At 36.4% G+C, this 23,700-nt stretch overlaps 1 protein-coding gene across 1 annotated transcript in view; it reads left to right on the top strand.

Moving 5' to 3' along the window:
- Window positions 1–23,700, top strand: part of lmbrd1 (LMBR1 domain containing 1) — an 80,187-nt gene that overhangs the window by 34,757 nt on the left and 21,730 nt on the right. Inside the window, exons 8-13 of the mRNA XM_084736505.1 lie at window positions 12,250–12,375; window positions 14,063–14,215; window positions 17,689–17,753; window positions 17,931–18,033; window positions 20,275–20,379; window positions 21,572–21,721. Of these exons, the coding sequence (XP_084592631.1) occupies window positions 12,250–12,375; window positions 14,063–14,215; window positions 17,689–17,753; window positions 17,931–18,033; window positions 20,275–20,379; window positions 21,572–21,721 (702 nt within the window). The remainder of the gene's footprint in view (window positions 1–12,249; window positions 12,376–14,062; window positions 14,216–17,688; window positions 17,754–17,930; window positions 18,034–20,274; window positions 20,380–21,571; window positions 21,722–23,700) is intronic.

Genomic DNA, 23,700 nt, shown 5'->3' with positions numbered 1-23,700 from the left:
CTGCCCCTCCCTCTCTTTTTCTCACAGACACAAATGCAGAAGCTCGTTTTATTTCACTTTTTATCCTTTCATCTGCTTTCTTCGCTCTATTCTGTCTTCTCTGTCTACAAGTGGCAAAACTCTCCTTGGGAGCTGTGTGATTTATCATTCTTTACTATGTGTATGTTACTATTAAGCCTGATTAACTTAATGGAATCTAAGTGACGGGTTCCATAAGCAGCGGAAATGTTGTCCATGACTCCTGTGCTAATTTATCACAACTCTTTGTGCAGAACTCGCCATCTACCCTTAGTGCAAACAACGTGACGTAAACAGTATAAAACACTGCTGCCCAGTGCACTTAAAATTAATACAAACTGATGCAAGTTCTAGCTTTCACTGCGTTATTTAAACCTACTCTGGTGCACTTGGATTTATATTAAACAGAGGCATCCCCTATAATCAAGCACTGTCTTCTGGTTTGATGAGGTTTGCTGTCTGACTGTTCTTATTTCTGCCAAAACAAACCAATGCTTTTAACAGTTTAAATGCAAAAATATTTCTATTGGTAAAACATACAGTAGACAGTAAATAAAAACTAACAAATTAGCTTGTTGTTTGTTAAGTTGTCCTGGTGCAGTAAAAGTCTTTTAACTACAGTATATCATAAAGAGCTCAATCCTAGATGAGATTATGCTTTAAAGGAGCACTATTATAGCAATTGTGCATGCAAAAATGAGAACAGGATTCTGAATAGCAAGTTGGAGCCATAGACTGTATATTAGATATGTTGATATCCTATTTAATATACAGTCTATTGTTTAAGTAACCTATTGCCCCCCTTTCCCTCCTTAGGCGGGGTGCAGGAACACTACACTGCACTCACTGCCTGTTACTCTCCATTATTATTCACTTTAACGTTAAAAAAAACCATCTACAAGATTATTAATGATTTCTTATGATGTACAAACAGACACTTACTCATTTGGTGAACATTTGGCATTATATATGGCATTAAACTCTAATTAACATGAAAAGGACCAACAAATACCGTTATTCCGGCCTGGAATAGAAATTTCAAAGGGGGGTGGCTGTTACGTTACTGTCAGAGTAGCGAGTATTTTAACATAACATGGCTGCTTGATCTCTGAAGACACATTGTGGTCTATGATTCGTAATAGAAATTATATTACAGATTTCTCCTTAAAGGTCAGATAAATTCAGTTAATTTATTTTTCCACTGTATGTTGAATCATGCTGTAGCTGTACTCATCATGCCAGTAACTCAAATCTTAACCTTTTGTCTTTTTTTCATCCCTGCATGGTTAACTAAGTATAAGGTATGAGAGTGAATTAAAGTACATAAAAATGTATTCTGTGTCTATATGTGCCATGACTATCTATAACTCTGTTAATTTCACATAGCTAAGTGGCTTTGCATTGGATTTGAGATGAAAGCCATTGTCACTTCATACTCAACCAGTCACTTTTTAATAGAGAGGATTTTATTCAGTAATGCAAATCCACAATTATGGTAAATTTCTTCCTCATTACCTGGGATATTTGCACATGCATATTCCTTATATATTATCTCCCAGTCTGTTTGATTGTACCCAGCAGTGATGACACGAGGCTGATCTCAAAGCTCATGCATCACATGGAGTCCTTTGGCTTCATTTAAAAGCTTGGCTACCATATTGACTTATGGCTCTGTCTCCTGTGGACCTACCATTCTCTTGCTCTTAAATTGCCAGCCATAAGATGCTGATGCTGAACTAAAGTTGGGAGGATTAATGTCTGTTGATCTAATCACAGGCCCTGAGATTGACCTGGGAAGATGGGGTCTCTGAGTGAATCAGAGGGGTGTCACTAACACTTACTTTAGAATTCTCAAATCCTTTGATGCTTGCTTGATTTCTATATTTTACATGTAAATTTGATGTATATATAATTTATATTTCTCTCCCACTCATATACTTTTTGAAGTTTAGAGCTCTGTAATTGGATTTTGAATAAAACATAGCATGTAAGATTCATTGCAGTATAATTGTGTAGTCTGTGTAGTTTCAAAAAGCTAAATACCATCAACTGAAGGGGAAGAACTAAAGATTATCATGATCAGATCAGTAACTCGTCTTTCTGTTAACATGTATATCGAGTACATATTCAGCAAGCTAAAAAGCCAAGATGATGATGTTGAGTATAGCAGTGGATACTGACGAAGGGTTACTAAGCATACCATAACAATATGAGCCGTATCTTCCACCTGGTGCAAAGCAGATGGTGACGGTGGCATTACTATCGTACAGTTGTCATTTTTGGCATATCTGCAAGATGGCAAATGCACTAGAGGACACTTGAAGTTAGGGCCCCTAGTCTGTGAAAATTATTGAGGTGAGTGACTGAATTCATTCATTGAGGTTGGAGAAATTCATGGATTTGCTAAACTCCAATGCTATTTATCATTAGCCTTGATAATTGTGCAAAGCATTTCGACTGCCAGTGTCTCGTTTTTAGCCAGTGATAAGCATCACACCTTTATGCATCCTTTTTTGTAAGTTTTTTTTTTTAAACAAACATTAGCATGGGAAATGACTTAACGTTTAGGACACTGCTGACTGTAATAGCCCTTTAACCACACTGTATGTTACAGCACTGCAATTACAATAATTAAAGAAGAGTTGATAGGTCAAACTTCGTAGACTGTCTGGGAAGCCTCTCCGTCAGGTCTTATCATGACAGTGCTGCCAGTTGGATTTCTTTTTGTAGACAATGGGGTAAAATTGCTGTCCATTCAAAAGACCACTTTAAATGTTTTATTCACACACAACCTCAGGCAAAAATATGATTCATAGAGCATTCTAAAACATCTCTGGGGCCTATATCAAAATCATATTAAGCATGAAAAGTAACTTTTTGCTGAAGACAACCTAGGACAAGCGATGAACATGTGTCATGTTCTCTCATTTGGATTATGTCAAATCCTCCAACAGAAAAGTTTGCATGGATTTTGCTTGTCAACAACTAACTTTTTTAATCAATAGCATTCCTTGCTGTTATTGCTAAATTGACTTCACTATAAGCTGTAGTCTTGAAACTCAACTGCAGGAAAACATGGGTTAGATGTTCAGTCATAAATTTTCACATTTTCTCACTAAAGCTCATGATGTTCAATAATACATCAAGCCTGCGTTAATAAAATCACTCGTCAGATGTTTGTTAAAGTCTGCTACACATTATATCTGTCGCATTATCTAATCAGAAATGTACAAAAAAGAGACAAATATGCTGGAGATCAGTGCTGTAATGTAAGAACTGCAGGGACTTGGCAACACTCAGTCTGCTGAAGGTTCACCTAAAAAAGCATGATGTCGTCAGCATAAAGGGACATTTTTTATTGCTGGCAACCAGACCTCGTACCTCCCACCAGGGGGGCAAACCTAGTCTCTCAATGACGAGACTGAGCAGGGTGCAGCTGCGGCTGCAGAAACCTTCAAGCCCTTTCTGAGAACTGACTCATACAGGGAGGCATCTAGGAGAAATTCACTTATTAAACATTTCCCACAGGTTAAATTTGGAGAGGTAAGACTAGACTATTGAAAAGCGCCTCTGCAGGGACACAGCAGCAGATTTTTGACAGAAACTTTGTGCTGATCAGAATGAGGCACAACTTTCTGCAAATATTATTGCATAAGATATGACCAAAAACAAATAAACCCTTTTCACAGCAGACATTCTGACCTGTCTAAGAAGGAAAAGGACAAGTGGAATTAATCAAAATCCACTTTTTTATTGGACAAGTGTTTTAAAGTGTTAGGTTGTCTAAAGGGTCTTAACAATTTTTAGAGAACATTGTAAAGCTACTGGTTATGGCCTCAGTAGAGATTTTATGGCAAACTAGGAGGAACATCTGGGTTATCACTTTAAGCGATACATTATCTGAATTATTCTGTGAAATACTGAATGCACTTAGTGTTCTCAAGACGATTTTAAAACCATCACTTTACAGCTCTTTACCACACTTGACCTAGACTATTACTGAATGGTCAGATATATAGATGTTAACAGCAGAGCAACAGCTCACTCTGTGGAGGGCATGTTCGAATATGAAAAGAAATTCATTCTCAAGGCTAATTCATGGAATATTGAACAAAATGTACACTGCATCTCATGTATATGCAATTTTTTTAAGAGGCCCGATATGTACAGGAGCTTAGTAAAGGCTGACTGAATCCTGCACCATGTCTGCATCACTGTGTGCCATTTTTTTGATTTGCCCAAAACTAAATTTTTCAAGTATACCTAAATATTTAAATACAAGTGCGTTACCATAGCATGGCCCCTTGATCATCCCACTTTGTCAGTCCTGACCTCCATTATAATAACACTCAAAGTATTCAGAATCAAGGAAGTGACCCCTCTGCCCCTGAATATAAAGAGGACTCTTAAATGTAAGCCATCTGGACATTTTCCTTTTTTTTTTTTTAAATGTGCTTTTTATTCCGTTTGATTAAATTAAATGATCAACCATAGTCATTCAGGGGTAGAGTGACCAACAATTTCCATGGAGGACAGAACTGATGTCATTTTCCCACAAGTATATATATGTATGTATGTATGTTTTTTTTATATATATTATTGGAGATTCAGATCCTTTTGGGACATGTGAGATGTCTTGAGGTTGTGCCATGCATATAACTTAAGGTATGATTTAACCTAAAAATCCAACATACCTGACACAAAATGTCAGCCTTTTGAACACCTGGATTCCAGTTGTTTCTGTGAATTTCAGCAATACATCTGCTTCTCTTTTCTTTAGCTTTAGCTGTCAGCAGATCGCTCAGATTTGTTGTTGAATTTATTTGTAACTCCAGTGACACTGTGTACTGTGGCATCACGTACATATCGTCTATTAGCATCTCTGTAATAATACTCATACTAAACATGAAGAAACCTTCAAAAGACAAAAGTAAATGGAAATGAGCTATCAACCATTTCATAAATCCTAGTATAATAATAATTTAAAAAAGAGATGATGTCTGACAACAAAAGAAAGAGGATTTCAGATTAGGCTGTAATGTCAAAATGTCAGTCAACTCCTGAATCAGTGGAGCGTCCATCTCTGTGGATGGACCGTGGGTTGCTTGACCTAAAAGTGATAGACTTTGAAAATCGTGGTTGGCTGTTATTGAGGAGTTTCTCATTTAAGCTTGGGACCAAGAAAACAGCAAGCTAGGTCTACGAACAGCAAGCAGTCACACAACTAGACCCACAACATTGTTAGTGATCCCAAACACTCTCCAGTTTTGGCACATGCTCCTGTCTTGTTTTTATCCGGCACCTCACACTTCTTCGTAAACATGGCGACATGCAGTCAATATTTTGGAGTGAAGTTCCAATCTCTGTGAGACGAGAACCAAATAAATCCATAATAAACTGCAAAGTGCTCATTGAACATTGTGCCTCATTTCTAAAAGATCCAATAAGTTTGTCCATGAAGAGAAGGGATGGTTGTCAATGCAATTGTCATTTTGAGATGGCTGACTCTGCGTGTCACCACAGATTTAATGAACTAAATAAAATCAAGGCGTACGTCTTATACTTATTAATATCACATTCATCATGTTTGTCATCCTAGCCCAGCCTCAGAATGTGACCTGACTGATACATGTAAAACAACAGAGCTGAGTTGGGGAATCTGGTGTTTTGGGGAACTTTTCCTCAAATGTGCAAATGTACCAAAATACAGAGTATACACTAAAGGGATAGGGTATTCTATTACATTTTAATTACAAATGCAAAACACATAAGTAGGGAATCATCAACCACAGCAGACTGATTTGCATTTTTAAATTATTGATTAATAAACATTTAGTTCAGCTGCCTAAAAAACACCTTAAAATTGGCAGAGTCATTGTCAATTAGTTTTATTGTCACTCAGCATAAACGGTGTGCAGACTTTTTAAATTAAAGAAAGATGGGAGAGAAAAAATAAAATAAAATAAATTAAAATAACTTCATACAGAATTGAAGTGGAGAAAGCATGATTTTATGACTCTTATGAGCTCTGATTAGGGCTTGGCAATATATTGATATTGTGATATAAGACTACATATTGTCTTAGATTTTGGATATTGTTATATCAGTTGTCTTTTCCTGGTTTTAAAGGCTGCATTACAGTAAAGTGATGTAATTTTATGATCTTACCAGACTGTTCTGTCTGTTCTTTTATTTCCCTTTAGTCATTATATCCACATTACTGATGATTTATCAAAAATCATATAATCATTGTGTTAATATTTTGTGGAAGCACTGATATCCATTCCTACAATATTGTATATCAAAAAATCCCAATAGATGCATATCAAAAACATTGTTATATGTGATAGGGATGCACAGTAAATATTGGTCTGTCCAGCTATATCGGTCTATATCAGTATCACTGTATATTAGCTGATGAATATAAACTAATATTTGGTTTGTCAAATTAGTTAACTTAAATGATCAGGCAAATGCTCTTGAAAATTGAAGTATATTTGTCAAGTTTTATGATGAACTGTACTACAAAAAATATATAAAATACAAAATCACAATACGGCCAAGTGCAATATCTAAATCACAGAAACAGAACCAAATTTCAGGGTTTTTTGTTTGGTAAAAGGAACAATGTGTGAGAAAACAGCATTATAACAAAGTACTGTAATGCTGCAGAGATGCCCTGACCCACAAATCTTGGTTTCCAGATGAAAGAAAACGTTTGTTTGGTACAGACCCCAACAAATCACATCATAATGATTTTAATAGTATTTTTTTTTTTCAGTAAAAATGAAAATTGCAATGCAACAATGATAATCCCCACTAATCGTATTGCATATCACAGTCACAATTTCAGTCAAAATATTCGTGATATGACTTTTTTGTTTTTTTTACCCTATCAGCCCTCATTCTAATAGTGATGTCAGTTAGATTTGGTTTGGTCAGAGATATGGAATATAAAATCATCCATCTTTGCTCACCACATTTTTTCTTACCCTCAGGTGTGTTTAAACTGCAGGTTACATGAACCTTTTAAAATACAAAAAAAGGAAACTATCTGTTATCTTACTGTATCTGTATCAGCGATGAGAAGCAGGTTGTTAATCAGTATGTAAGTATTATTTTACTTGAACTAGTCTTTGCAGTAAAACTGTGTTCCTGTTAGTTTTACTATTATATCTGATTTTTTAAAATAATATTATTGCTGCATTAATGTCTATGTTGCTTTTTATTTCTGTAGATGTTTATGATTGTCCCATTTTAACTACGTCATAAATAGGTGGGTAGTTTAATCTGCAGCAAAGCATAATATTCTATACAATCATCATATGTTCGCACCATGTGATAATTTATGTTATTTTGGAGAAAATGTACATCGCAGAACAGGCTAAAAATAACCAGATAAATATTAATAAGTCATATTGCCCAACCCTACCTCTAATCTTCCTCTCATTTCTAGTACAGACACACATAGACACTAACAACACTGTTCTACATCATGTTTGTGGAGCTTGTTTTGCTTAATGTTCCAACCAGCCAAATTGTATCATTAATTAAATGGAATTAGTGAGACCAGCATAGCAGTGGCAGTACGTGCAAAGTTTCACAATTTATGTAAATGAGTATGTGTTAGTTTTAATATGAGCTTGGTTATTTCTAAGCATGTCACAATGTCAATATTAAATTGAAAATCTATTGAAATGTGCTTTCATTTTCAATAACCAAAATAAAAGAAGGATTGTGAATCATCACCCCTGCGTACCTGCGGGTGTCCTGGAAAACAGGACAATACTTTAAAGACGACAAAGCACTGCTTACCGGTAACCTGCAGCTACGCTTTCCACTGCCAGCGTCGGAGATGTATCCATACAATTCTGCTCTGAAGAATGCAGAAGAAAGACTCCATAGGGCTTGTTGTAAATATCCCTTTAAATAATCATCAGTTCCTTGAATTCATGAGTGATGTTGGATGGTAGTCACTTCATTGAAAGGAAGAACTATGCTGGAATAATTATCTGGACTGAGAAGGTAGAATAAAGTAGACAGAAAGAAAGTGAGAGAGGTTAGAGTAGGATGAGTGGGAAGAAGAGGGAAGTAGAGCCTATGGACAACAGATCTACCTTCACTGGTCCCAGCAGCTGTTCTATTAAGTCTTCTCTCAGTACTGAGTAAATTATTAGAGAAAATTGGATTTCATCATTTGGTGGAAAGCCAATACAACAAGTTAGATTAAGCTACTTGGAATTATTTTGGATGCTAGCTTTACATGGACGGAACATATCGATAAAGTCGTAACTAAAATGGGAGCGTTGCCTTTAAAACCAGGAAACATTCTACTGTAGCTTTGTAACATCAAACACTGAATCAAGTGATCCAAGCTTTCATTTTGTCAAACCTTGACTATTGTTGTCATTTGGTCATCTGCAGCTGAGAAAGATCTGTTAAAAATTCCCACTCGCTCAAAACAAAGCCGCTAGATTAGCTCTCCAGTGTTCAGTTCGCACTAACGTTAATCGAGATCTTTCATGGCTTACTGTAGAGAAAAGATTACAACGCGGTCTTCTGCTTCTCTTCAGGAACGTCTTGAGTGACAGGAAACCACCATACATTCCTGAACAAGTGATGTGCATCAGAAGCAGACAAAACCATCTGACTAGACAGCCCTGTTAAAATGATCTTTTACTTAGACCTCGGATGAACCTCTACAAATCTTCTGCAATTCACAGAGCTGTTACAGGATGAAACACTTTACCAAGTCATGTCATTAAAACAAACACAAGAGCTGCTTTTAAGAAAACATTAAGACGGTACTTAACGCAAATACCTGCATGAACGAGCACTACATGTTTTATGTTGTTTTCAGTGTCTAATGGTTTGAAAATTGACTTTTTAAAGTAATGTGTTGTCAATTTTTTGTAAATTTATGATATCTGAATGAGATTGCAGGAAGACTGTCTGACGTGGCATTACTGAATGGGGATCCTAATAAACTAACTAATAGAGCCAAGGAGAGCCGTCTGTTCAGACTAAACTCTCTCCCGCCAGATCAGGTTGTACAATCTACCCCCCCCATCCCCCTCACTTTAATGAGGGAGGAGAGAAGGAAGTTGAGCTCTTAGGACTTGTTGTAAATAACCCTTTCAATAATCTTGATTTCTTGAGTGACGGTGGGGGGTAATCATTTCATTGGGGTCATCAGGTGGGCACCTTCCTTCACTGGAGTTTTATTGATAGGCCCACTCACTTCCCTAGTTGGCAGAGAGTGTCTCATTGAATTTGTTACCAAACCACTGCTGCAAGAAAGAAGAATACATACCAGACGCGTGATTGTGAGAAGTTTCAGAAATCTTGTAAGTACTTGATGATCTGACATCGACTGCGACAAATGGGACTGAAGTGCCTCGCTCGGGGTGGATTATTCACCTCCTTGACATATTGAGTGGCAGAAAGGGTAACATTGCACACAATTAATGGTCTTTCAGTAACTATTATTATGTGCTTATCTAGCCACATTACGGCTGACTAATGCCCACCATATGCTGGAAGACTTTGATAAGACGTCTAAAAGACTTCAGTCTGACACACTCTCACATCTAAAGACAATTTGTCATATGTCAGAGTTTTAAGTCATGGACTAAGATTTTGCAAAGACTGGGAATCTTGCAGGGTCACTATTTACAAGACTTCTTGTATTGTATGGCAAATTGTCTGTGCATTTATTTCGCAATATACTCATTCTGAATTTTAGAATTATCGTATCCGTAAATCACTAATTAACAACCTGTCATCGCCAATAAAACTGCCAAAGACTACAATAAGAACAATGGTGTCACATTCCTATATAATATCTAAAAATAGTCAGTCAGGCATATCATTCTGCTCAAGGTAAAAATGGTGCCAGTAAAAGCAGGGACAGAGAAAATAAAGTGAAAATAAAATGCACAAAAAATAGACAACCAATTAAGTTTCTCATTAATGATCATTAGTCAGATACTATGTAGCAAATCACATCCTATTTGAAAGAAGGGTTGATGCTCTGTGCCATTAGAAATTGTTTTACTTGGTAAATGTGTAATTTCTGATTGCAAACCATTCCATGATTTCATTCCTCTGTACATAACAGCAGCCTTGCACAAGTTTTCTGCGACAGAAGGTGAACAACAACCTCTTGATGCATGCCTAGTTTTAAGGCTATGGCCTTTACTACTGTATGACAATTGATTATTCAGGTTTGGGATCACAAACAATGAAATATTTCTTTTAAAACAGAGCAGAGAAATAATCGGTCTGTCCCTCACTAATGCCCAACCTAAGATTATGCTCACTTGATGATGTTAGTTCTTCTGTTACAGTCTGAAGCAAGTCATGCAGCTCTATTCTGGAATAACTAACTTTCTACAAGTTGACGCACTTAACTACACTACTGGACAGTGATCCAGATGAGTAAAAATTAATCTTTGAAGAATGTGAGAAATGCATTCTAAATAGTATGAAAAATATACCACCATACTACAAATCATAATTTTGCAACACTCAAATGTAACATTATTTTCTTACACCCCCACTGAAAGTCAGCTTGTATGTTGATTACTTCTAATTAGCTGCATTATACTTGATTGACCTCTTTATCAAGAGGTATTGAGAATGTAGGGGGGACCTCCTCTGCCTCCTCCCTTTTGGCTCCACTATCACAAGTCAAAAGAGCAACACAAGAGGAGGCTTGTGTAGGAGACCCATGTCCATCTAGTTCTCCCTCTTCCCACTCAGCAGTCACATGACTCCCTCTGAATGATTCCAGCCAGTAACTCCCCCCTCAGCCGAGGCACTCACACACACGCTTCAAGCTATTTCTGGTTATTATTGACCACACTGGGTTTTAAAATAACTTTAATGAGCATGCATGATTATGTGTGAACTAAAAATGTGCACTCCAGCAGAGGGACACCGGTGTGTGTGTTTTTTTTTTATTCCTTTTATATTTCTCCCATGTAGTTGCACATTTGAGGGGAAGGGAAATGTTTCTCTTGGGATCTGGGACAGGTTTTCCTTTTATGAGTGTGTTTGATATTCGGGACATGCTCCGGCCTTAAGAGCTCCATGATTCATTGCAGGAGGCGACATTCACCCGTAGCAGAGATCCACAGCAGAGACTAATAATAGTCTAGCCTGACTTAGTATCCCATGCGACTCTCTTAACACTACCTAACACTCAGAAACTAGTAAAAGTTGTTTTAGAGAAATATGGACTCTGACGTTTCTCCCACTTGAAAAATAGAAGAAAGAGGGCAGCATCTTTTGACAGGGCTGAAAGTATCTTCGCACAGAAGGCCCCTTTGTTTTATTATGAACCCATAAAATGGCACTCCTCCAAGTTGGTTAGAGAAAGACGTATGGCACAGGGAGAGCAAGAAAGCATTGGCCTGTTGCTGTTCTTTTCATTTGTATTGATTGGTCTGTTTCCTGGTATTAGAGATCTACCTCATTTTTAATTAAAACTCGAGCATCCGTTCGGGAGATTGAAGCCTGCTGATCTCTAAAAATGTCTTTGAATCTCGTGCACATGATCTCTCTTTGCTCACTGTATGTATGAAAGTGTGTATGTCTGTCTATTATTGTTTATTTTTAGATTATATGCACCTCTAATAGAAAAGAAAAGTTGATGTGTGTTTATTTAAATTCACATCATTCAACATTGATGGCACCTCGATGCCCCCTCCTCTAACCCAGATTTCTCTCCCTAAAATTCTCCTTATAAAAATTTCATCAAATCCTGGATAGAGGATGGTGCTGTCACATGGGGGCACTGTTAAGCTGTAAATTGCATCAGAGTGATATAAGGCAGTGATATCCACACAAAATGGTTGCAGCAAGTTCACCAATAAACCTCAGCACAATTATAGATTCCACCATTTTAATCTTTTTTCCTCTACCAAAAATGACACAGCCTGGGAGGCCAGTAACTATATGATTAGCTCTCTCTCTGTGTGTGTGTGTGTGTGTGTGTGTGTGTGTGTGTGTGTGTGTGTGTGTGTGTGTGTGTGTGTGTGTGTGTGTGTGTGTGTGTGTGTGTGTGTTTACTTAGCCTCATTTGACTGTTTCTGTCGTGGTTCACATTGTGATGGGTTTGTCATCAGGCAGGCGTGGGTATGTGTGGGCAGATGCACGTGCCATATGTGCCATTCCTCCATGACAATAATGTGTGACTGTAATGGTGGGTTTGCACTGTCTTTTCAGGCATACGGTATGTCTGTGCTGCCTTTGAATCTGATAAAAGGTACCCGGAGTGTGGTGTATGAACGCCTGGAGAACACAGAGGACATTGATGATGTTGAGCATCAGATAGAAAAGCTGAAATCCAAGGTTGGTCTCATCAAATGACACGAAGCACTGGCACGATGTTTGACATGAATATATAGATAGTGCAAATTAAATACAGGTCATGGAAAATAAGCTATGATTGAAAAGACACATTAACAACAATTATAGCAATAAAATAAGTAGAACATTTGTTGTTTCTTTTTTCTACTTATATAATAACTAATATAATCTAATGTATAATCATGATTTCATTGAAAGCTACATGTGCATTGCCCCCAGCTGCTCAGTCCCTCCTCCTTATTTTGCTGCCATGCTTCTCTGTCTTAGCATGCAATTATGGATGTTTACCATTGTCGTTGTCTTATCAACGCATCCCTCAAATGCAGGCAAGACAAACAAGTAAATACATCTATTATTTGTTATTGGTTGCCATTGTCAACGTGAAGTTGGACATGAAAGACTAGTGCATTCGTCATTCCTCCTCTGTCCCCCACGTAGACATATTTACTGAAAACCAGGTATGGCTGTGTGGAAGATTACATACACAGTAGGGAACTAAAACTCAACACAGAACTCACACAAATGACTTCACTTTAATGGTCAGAATGGCAATAGTATAATTACTTAGTACTGGTGATGGATTTTATTTGCAGAGACTGAAGGTAAATACATTTTACAGCATAATTTATAATAGTGCTCATTATTTACAGGCAGCTAAATTACACCTGAATATTTAGACCACAGTCTCTTAATGCTTCATACATCCACCATCCACCTACACACATAATAACTATATTCAAAAAGAATGTTAAATAATTTTTTAAATGTTTGAGTTATTTTTGTTAATGAACATGTTTGGGAATTACTGTCAAATATTTGCAAGTTTCCATTATTTTTTAGGTCACTTTAACTTAAAAAAAAAGTTTTCATGTGGTTGTCCAATATATGTTGATGGTAAATGCTGCTATATTGACCAAAATAGAAGAGTTTTTCTGCTCATGGGCCCATGCAGCAGTGTCCACATGTATCAGTATGCATTGTGGCCGAGCTTGTGTCTCTCATGCTCATGTTGCTGTGTTAAGCCAATAGCTTAAACTTTGTTGGACAGAGCATAATGTTAGATGAAAAAAATACTCATTTAGCATGTCCCCTGGCTGCTCAGAAGCTGAAACTAGAAATCCAAACTGAAATCAGACATATTATACATATATGCCCGGCTGAAGATGCATTTGCATTATGTCAACATTGCTGTCATTGTGGAAAGGTCAAGAGTGGCCTGTAAACAAATCCATGTAAACAAAGAAGCTGTGGTTTTTCTGGATAAAAAGCATTATCATGTATATTTCTCAGTACAACACCCCTCATTACAATCTGTTGAGAAATAAATGTTCGTAGTGCTTTTTATCCCGAGAAAACACAGCTCCCCCATTTACATGGATTTGTTCACAGGTCAGTCTTTGCCTAATGGAAATGGCGGCAGTGTTGGCATACGATCCGAAGACCAATGAATCAACTACATATATATGTCAATTCTTTGCCGATATAGCAGGCACACACCGAGGAAGTTTCCGTAGCACCATTACATTCACCATCAACACTGGATTGACATCCACATGAAAAGTGGCCAGTTTTCCCTCTAGAGCCTCCAACACCGCCATGTCAGAAGAGAACAGACTTTCATATGTTTATTGGGTGATTTATCTGTTTGTTTATTGTGTCTTCCCGACAGTGTAGTGATGGACGTCCCCTTTCAGCAAAGGACAGACAGAACCTGCAGAAGCTGGAGGGCAAACTGCAGGTCCTCCGGCGCAGGGGTAGACACCTGGAAATTGCAGAGAGGAACTGCTGCACTAAAGTGGGCAGTGCTCTCAGACCTTTCAAGGTGAGTGTTTATTATGGCTCCCATTCACAGAAGTAAAGTATGTGTCTGGTATGGACCATGTTCTATACAGAGACATATCCTTTTAATGTCTGTATTTTGGATGTGATCTTAACAAACACAACAGAGACCCTTATTTAGCTTCATTTGTTCAGGCCTTGTTTTAATTGATTTCCAAGCAGAGGAAGGTTAGGGCTGCACAATATACCACAGCTGGTATTGTTTTTTTGTTTTTTTTCACTTAATGGTTGTGTAATTTAAAAAGTGTTTGTTTGGCCAAGTACGAAGCCTTTGCACATTTTCATCAGCTTCAGCATGCTCCTCCCTAACTGTTTCTTTGTGTTCAAGTTCCAATGTGGACTGCTCCAGATTTACTTTTAGTTCTACTTTACACAACTGCATATTTACACGATTCCCACGGGTAGTCTCTTCACCTAATTTACTCTGAAGTCTCTCAGGGAGTCTCACATTTCTCAGGCAGGGATCTCACGGTTCCCCAGGGATAAACCAGAGCAACCACAAACTTCTTGTACCTGAACTTTTTTTTGGGTTGGGTGACCAACACCTGGACCTCATCTGTGCACGTTTAAAATTGTTGCTCCCATATTTGAATTCGCCCAAGGGTGTTGGGAAAGGACGGGGGTTGTAACGCCACTTGTTTAAGACTTAAAAAATGTTACACTTCCACTGTCCTGATCCATGTAAGCATCTGGAGAGTATTCACTGATGACCATTTTTGAGAGATCATACACAACCATAGCAAAATAACCATATCAAATTGATCACTTGATCAGTTACTACCAGACATTTTACCAGGGCTGCAACTTAAGATCATCATCTGCTGATTATGTTCATAATTAGTCAGGTCAATAAAATGTTGTATAAAAAAATGTGAAAAATGCTCATAAAGCTAGAACCAACAAATGTTTTGCATTTTTGCTTGAAAAATAACTGAAACTATTAATACAGTGTCAAAATAGTTGCCATTTAATTTTTTTTGATTGCCTGATCAATTAATTGAGTAATTGTTGCAGCTCTACTTTTTGCACACTTTCCTAGAGTAGTTTGTGCAGCTTCAACCATCAAGATTGTAGAAAAAGTACATCCGATGGACTCATTGAACACAACCATTTCACACAGTTCCATGAAAAAAATGATCATAACAACAAAAATCCCTCAAGGCTGCCTGTTCTCACAAATCCTAGCTACTTACTGTATTCTTATCAAACCAAGCTACTCAGTTACCAGAGAGCAACAGCTGTGATCATTAGCAACTTTGTAGTCAGTTTGGCATAAACAAAATTGCATTTTTAATTTCCAAAAAATACTTAATTTGAATTTGAGAAGGCCTGAAGGCTGTTGGGACCAATATGGCTTAGAATAACAGATTCATGCCTGAAATTATTTTGGTGAAATGTGATGGTGGAGGGTCAGGAAGAAGTTATTTTCCAAATCCTAAAACAATCAAAAACATTTTTACTTGTGCTGATTTATTGTACTACAGATCTGTAAACCCTTTAACATGGAAAACACTGTAACCCAACTGATTCTAAGATGTTAAAAGGCACATATTTAACCATTAGCAAAATAATAATCTCCATATTTCACCTCACCCAACCCTTACACACATCTAGAGCGCATCATAGCATGTGTGCTTGACATGCTCTCATTGTCCTTCGAACATGACAGAGCAGGTCCCACTGTTTTCACATCACATTTTCTGTATCACGGCCAGAAGGAGTTCCAACATCATTCTCTAGTTCTAGTGCACATTTTACTTTCCCACTGCTATTCATTTACCAGTATTTTACTGCACTGCAGGCATGCACAAACATTTAAAACTCATGTCTGTAACAGTTTGTCTTCAACCAAGGGGGTTGCCGCTAATGACAGTCCCCAGACTCAAATTTAAACGGTAATGGGTTCGGAGATTTATTTACTGTATACTCAGGGACTGGTGTAGAGTGATAAGCCAAATGATTGTGATTTCTCCAGAGCAGTTTTGCCACTATTTCTAGAACACACGCCGCGTTTTATTTTTTTTTTAATTGAACCTGATGGTGAGCAAATGACTTATTGAACATGTGGAGCATCTATGGTTAAAATGTGCCCGGACTCACAAAATAATTACTGTTTTGTTGGGTTCATAAAACAAAGATAAAAAGAAGTTTTTCAAGGAGAGCAGTTTAAATAAGTGATTTATAATACAAAGCCATTCTCTTTGTTGAAAAACAATGCCACTTTTTCATTTAAACAATGAAAATAAAGCCCATCTTTTTTTTGATTTAAAAAGTATTTCACTTTTTAATAGACAATAACTGCATTTACATAACAAAGTCAAGCAATCATCTTTTTTGGCTTTTGCTTATTTGGATTAAGAGATGAGGACAGGTTAGTCAATACATTTGAATTACTGTATTTTTCCTGTGCCACCTTTTTAAGATGTTGTTCATGTCTCCTTATAAATGACAAAAAAAGTGTTGTTTATCAGTTTCTTGATTTTAATTGATGTTTTTCTTTCATCATTGAGAAATTAAACCATTGTCAAAGCTAATTTGGTTGAATGGTTGTATTTTTATAATGTAATGTACTTTATTTCTTTGTAATCATTTGGATCTAGGCATTGACCTAGAGAGGCCCTAGCATGCTAGAGTGATAAAATAAATACACTATTTTTGTCCATTCAGTCAGTTTCATTACCTTGTGATTAACATGGTAACTATTCACGGGCCAAGTATCACCATATTTTTTTCTGCACTACATCACTGGAATATCACGTTTTAATTGTACTATTTATTTTTGCCGTATGTGTTTTTCCTCACCATGGCTGGTAAAAGATATTTTAGCAAGGACCCCCCGTGAAGGCGAGCAGTTGAGGGTTTATTGCCTTTTTGGCTGCCACCCACGTTATGCCTCCCTGGTTGCAACTTCCCCGCTCTGTCTGGGCTGTGCCATTGCTTCCCCCTGTCACCTTAGGCAGCAGTGCCAAACTGTGGCTGGCCACGCCATATGGTCTCTCCTTGACAAAAGACATGACAGAAAGGTTATACTTCCTGACCCAGTAGATGCCAATGAAAACATACATTTCCCTTTATTGGGGTTCAGTCATGGGGTTCAGGATGAGTGCAGTTCCCTCCTTTTGTTATGCAGATTAATCTGTTTATTACTTTTTCAATTAATTGAATAATTTCTTAGTCTGTGAAATGTCAGAAAATGGTTGCTCAAATGTTGATCAGCCCATGATGACGTCCTCAAATGTCTTGTTTTGCACACAACTTATACAAGATATTCAATTGACTGTCATAAAGGAGTAAAGAAACCAGAAAATATTCACATTTAAGAAGCTGGAATCATAGATTTTTCTCTTAAAAATTTACTTAAACCAATTAATCAATTATCAAAATAGTTGGCGAATTTAATTTAATAATAATGATTGATTGTTTCAACTTTAATCATATTGTTGGGTTTTTTTTCAGATCTTGTTGGGCATTTTCTTTATCCTGGTTGCACTGCTGTTCACTGTTGCTCTGTTCATTTCAAAGTAAGTCATTATATTTCCTGTAACAACATAATTCTTGATGCATTGTACAAATGTCACATAAGACAGGCAGTGTGACAAAAAAAAAATGGACGTTGTAATTGTTTGCAGTGACTATATTTTTTAACGTGTATTGCTGAAGATGTATACATATATTTAGTTTTTTTCTGTGTGTTTCAGTTTGGATAAAGCTCTCCACTCCGCTGGCATCAGCTCTGGGTTCATAATCTTTGGCACCAACCTAACCAATCCTCTGAATGAACTTCTATTAGCCCTACAACCCGTGAGTATCCTCTCATTTCTCATGGTGAAAAGATGATTATCCTCAATTAAGATGTGCTTAAAGCCATATTTTCTTGTCTCCATCATCATTAACCTAAATTAAGCATATTTTAAAAGCTTTGTTCTTGGCTATCCTTAAATGCACTTGTAATGTTGTTAAAAAAGTGTATGTGCTTCAATATTCTGCAGCTGAACTTTGAAATAACAAAATATCAAAAGCAGCAAAATTCACTAAATGACTCATGTTGCTTTAAATGTCAATTAAAAGTTTCTTACTTTTAAATACACAAAGCACAATTAACACAGCTGTAAGTGGGTTCACAATAGATGTGTTGAGATTACAGAGAGGATAGAGGAGGGTTGTAACACTCCACAAAAAAATAACAAATTAATCAACACCTTTCTGTTTTTTCTTTTTCATTTAGAAGGTCATGAACAATGATGAAAAACTTATTATTTAGTAAACTGTACAAAAGTTTGTGACCTCTGCAGTACAGTGTAGTCTAATCCAGCAACTACTACCTTTGTAAGTAATAATCATTATCATACTCTGTGCTCGAAACCACCAGGCTCTCTGTAATGGAGCCAAGCAGATGATTTGTATACTTAAGTGATTCTGATTGTTATGATTGATTTTTAAAACTTTTTAAAGTTTTCATTGTATATAGTTTTGCAAATTTTGTGCCTTTTCCTGAAGCGATGGTTGAAAATGCTGACAATCAATTAATCGATAATCATTAATAATTCGTAAAATAGTAAAAGCATGTTTTATCTTTTTTTCCTCAATAATTCTAATTTCTCATTAATATCCTTATTCAACAAATGCCTCCACCAGTCAAAATAATGTCACATGAAGTGCAATTACTGCCATTTCTAAACTATCAATTAATTAACCAGTTAAATTCTTAATGGCAATTGATTGATTAATTATTAATGATTAACATTCCTAAATGTATACGTTTCTCTGTCAAACACATTAAAGTGAATAAAATGTGTAAAAGTACAGTGCAGTATAATAAAGACAAATGTAACTGAGGTACAAAATAAACACTTCATTACCCATAATTATACTGTATTTTATTCACACGTTCTATATTGTGCACAAATCAAACTGCTGTTTACAGATAATAGAATTTTAGTGATAAATAAGTAGCTATGTTAGTTAGTTAGTGAGTTGTTGTTCTTGTTTTTACAAAAAGCTGGTAAAAGTTTGCAAGCCAGAATCTGATGCCAAGGAAATCTTGGTGGAACTTGGAAACTCATGAATGCTGATGTGAATTTTTATGCTCTGTTTTTTTGTGTCAGTACCATTTAAATAAGCAAATCCTGCTAATTGTGTTAAAAAGTCAAGGGGTCATTGTTGAAACTGGGGTTTAATGAATCTGGGTATTTATGAATGTTGAGAAAAAGTGTAACCATAGTGAAATTCTTTGTGTGTCTTTGTGTGTGTTTTTTTTATTTTGTCCAAAGTTATGAACTGTAAGAATAAGCATTTATCTGTCATCTTTAAGATTTTTTATTGCATCAATAAACATGTGGATTTGGGAAAACTACATGAATAAACTGTATGAGTATTGTTGTTAAATGACCTATTTTAAGTTTTTAAAATGTGAACTACTGGGATTGACAGTTTATTAAATCAGCCATTGCTGCTCTCCACCAAGTCATTGCCGCAGGACTGGACACACCGAATAGAACATCCCCTGTTAAACTTAGTATTCTACAGCAGAATTTAGAGAAAAAAAATGACTGACAGCTCAGACCATTAAAGAATTGCTTCATAGATACTGGCATTGATTAAATGTCTGAGGCCAGTGTTTAGAAGTATGACCTTGGTATTTAAGGAATTAAATGCACCATACCAAGACAGGATACAGTCTAATATAGGGATCAGGTCTGAGGTTAAATATGAACATTTAGGTTACAGAACATTATCAATACACATGTATATAAAATGCACTGTGTTTTTATGACTATATCTGTAGATAATAATACTTCTACTGATTAACAGGAAGAGGTTAGGAATACAGTTGTTGGTCTTGACAATGAAAGCAGTGCGCAGGGACCAGCTCCAGTGTGCTTTAGATTAATTGGGCTAGAACAAGTGGTATTGATGATAGTTGCTCATTAACAGCTCCAAGCATCTTTGAGAAGCAGCCAGCCTGAATGTTTGGCTCTGAAAGCAATAATGACTTTATGTACGTGACTCCTGTAGCTGACATTTGTTCTTGGTATGTCGCAGGTTTTCCCACTGGATTATATTCTGATCACAGTCATCACCATGTACTTTGTAGTCACATCCATGGCTGGCATTCGCAACATGGGCATCTGGTTTTTCTGGATAAGGGTAAGAAAAGAACCTATGTCTATATTTCACCTTAAAGGGAAAGTTCACCTCAAAACCAGAAATAAATACTTTTCCTTTTAGCTGTAATGCAAATTATCCGTCTAGATTGTTTTGATGTGAGTTGCAGAGTTTTGGAGATATCAGCCATATCTCCAATATAATGGAACGAGACGACACTCGGCATGTGGTGCTCAAAGCGCCAAAAAATCCTTTGAAAAACTCAACAGCAATGTCTCTTTCCTGGAATCATGATCGGCATGCACACAATAATCCACAGACGCTGTTGTGATCAGTTTAATGTTGGAACTTCTGTCTTTCTAGTAGAAAGAAAGTAGTTCCAACAGATTCTACCACAGAAAGAAAATAGTCCCTAGATGAAACAGCTCACAACAAGTTCTGTAGATTAGCTTGACTAACCATTTTTGAAATTGATTTTTGGAAAGAGACATTGCTGTTGAGTTTTTCAAAATGTTATTTTTTTGGCACCTTGAGCACCACGTAATAATCAATGTACAATAATTCAACATGCTCAGTTACACAACTGTCTACAATACATAAAACATTGTTATTCAGGCTGATATATACATATATATGTATATATACACACATTATATATATACACACACACACACATTTTATATATATACACATATATATATATATATATATATATATATATATATATATATATATATATATATGTACATATACATATATATACACACATTATATTATTGTGCACATAGTTCTTACATTTCTTATTTCTTTATTTTCTGTTTCCTCTATTATATGATGATATACATTGCTGATCTGGAACTGTGTCTATATTTTGTTGTGGAGAAGGCACATATTTTTTTACATTTATATATTTTGTTACATTATTGCCATATTGTTTCTGTTATATATTGCGGTTGATTGCACATATTTTTACATAGTTTTGTTTCTATTTTCTTATAATGGCTCTATGCTTATATACTTTTCTATTGTCGAGTGATAGCATCTGTAACGTAATAAAGGGATCAATAAAGTTTTTCTGATTTTGATTATGATCAGAGAGAAGGCAGATGCGTGGCAACTCAAACTAAAACAATCCAGATGGATAAATAGACCCACAGGCCAGAGGAAAAAGTGTATTTTTGATGTTGGAGTGAACTGTCTATTAATTGCAAATTACCATTTTCTTCTTTTTCAGCTGTACAAAATCAGACCTAAGAGAACTCGCCCCCAGGCTCTTCTCTTCCTCTGCATGATCCTTCTGCTGATTGTCCTTCACACCAGCTACATGATCTACAGTCTCGCCCCGCAGTACGTCATGTACGGCAGCCAGAAGTATCTTGTACAGGTGAGGGGGGGAAAAAATGCACGTACATTTTCGTGTATTTCGAGGTTTTTAGTCTCGCTGTGGATGAGGCTCTAACGATGGCGGTCAGTGGGTTCAAACCATTTCGGTCCAGCTGGGTGTAGGCAGCAGCGTGGTCTCTATGGGCTGGCAGCGGGGCTTTTAGACTCTTGTTCTTTTTGGATTCTGTCTATCTGTATTAGACTGTGTGGCTATTACTGTGTGGATCTGTTGTTTGACAGTCTACCCTCTGTGTGATCTGATGCAGCTCTGCTCTCTCTCGCGCTCTCTGTGTGGGTGTGTGCATGCAGTTTAGATGCACCCTCGTGTCTGTGGTTGGTCTCAAAAAATCTTTTAAACAACATAATTAAAATGAACCGTGGTGGTGTTTTTGCTGAAACATCCTCTTTTTAAATGAGAGAGAATAACCTTTTTAAAAAACAGCTCTGTGTGACTCACAGGATAAACATGGCTTACTCCTCTCTCTTTGCACCTACAGTACACATTGTCTCTCAGTGTCATTTTTGACCAGCCTAGTATACAGTTTAGTCTGGATGCACTGGATTTTAAGAATTGTGTACAGCCAATTTAAGGGCTGGGCAATATATCAATATTATATGGATGCTGTGATATGAGATTTTGGATATCATGGTATGGCGTGAGTGTTGATTTTTCCTGGTTTTAAAGGCTACATTACAATAAAGTGATAACATTTCCTGAAATTGCCAGATTGTTCTAGCTGTTCTAGTATTTGTCTTTACCCACTTAATCAGCATGTCCACATTTCTGATGATTAATAATCAAAACTATAATTATGTTAATATTTTGTGACCAAGTCATCCCTACACAGGGTTTCTGCATGTCTCTAAGAACTCTTAAAAATCTGAAGGTTAAAATGTCCTAAATTTCTTAATTATGATATGCAGAAGTATTAAAAATGTAATTATGAGGCTACCTTTACAGTTATAATGTTGATTCAACCAGCTGCAATACTTGCTTTTCATTCTATTTTAGGGGAGAAATTGTATTTATCAGGCTGCGACAACTACAAAACGAAACCAGTATTAAACCAGTTAACACTAATCCAAACTGCTTATGTGCTTTTCTGTAAAGCTGCAACAATTAATCAGTTATTAGACTGAGTACCAAAACTATTCTGATAAGTGATTAATCAATTTGAGTAAATTTTTTTTAACAAAATTAGTCAAAATTCTTGATTTCAACTTTTTAATTTTCTGATTTCTTCACTTTATGACAGTGAACCAAATATCTTTGGGTTGTGGGCAAAATAAGACATTTGAGGGTGTCATCCTTGGTTTTTGGAAATACTGATCAAACAGTTAACTAATAATAATTAACTGAGAAAATAATCACCAGTTTATTCGACTATGAAGATTATCAATAATCGCAGCCCTACTTTTTTGCCAGTATGCATGTGAAACAGATCTTAAATTACATTCACAATGGTTCAAAAAGACTTAAATTTAACTTGTTGAAACCTGCAGAAACCCTGCTCACAATTCTGTCACAATATCAGCATCAAGGTATTTGGTCAAAAAATTCATGAGACATGATTTTATCCAAATTGCCCAAACCTTAACTATAGCTATAGCTTAACTATAACTATAGTTAGTAGTCTTATAGGTTCTTTTAAGTGAAGCTAGTCCCTAAAATTATTGGAAATTGCATACAAATTAACTGTTTTTTGAGTTTCTTGTTTATTAAAAAAAACATTTATTGCTTTGTTAGGATCTGAATTGTGTCCAATAATAATCAGAGCATCATCTGGAACCAAAACCTCCAGGTGATTCTGTTAGTTTAAAAAACAAGGTCATTCTATAATTCATGAGTAAAAGCTGGTTGCTGTTAAGTAAATTTTTAGATATTGTTTTATTTTATGGCCCCTCTTCTCAAGCCACATTCTGTTTGTACCGCATGAAGTAGTTTGTAGCGTTTCTTTGCTAAACAGATATATGCCTCTT

Source organism: Lutjanus erythropterus, chromosome 14 (genome assembly GCF_056507025.1).
Source record: "Lutjanus erythropterus isolate fLutEry1 chromosome 14, fLutEry1.hap2, whole genome shotgun sequence".
NCBI lineage: Eukaryota > Metazoa > Chordata > Actinopteri > Lutjaniformes > Lutjanidae > Lutjanus > Lutjanus erythropterus.
The sequence above is the reverse complement of the archived record's forward strand: the minus strand, read 5'-3'. Positions and strand labels throughout refer to the sequence as shown.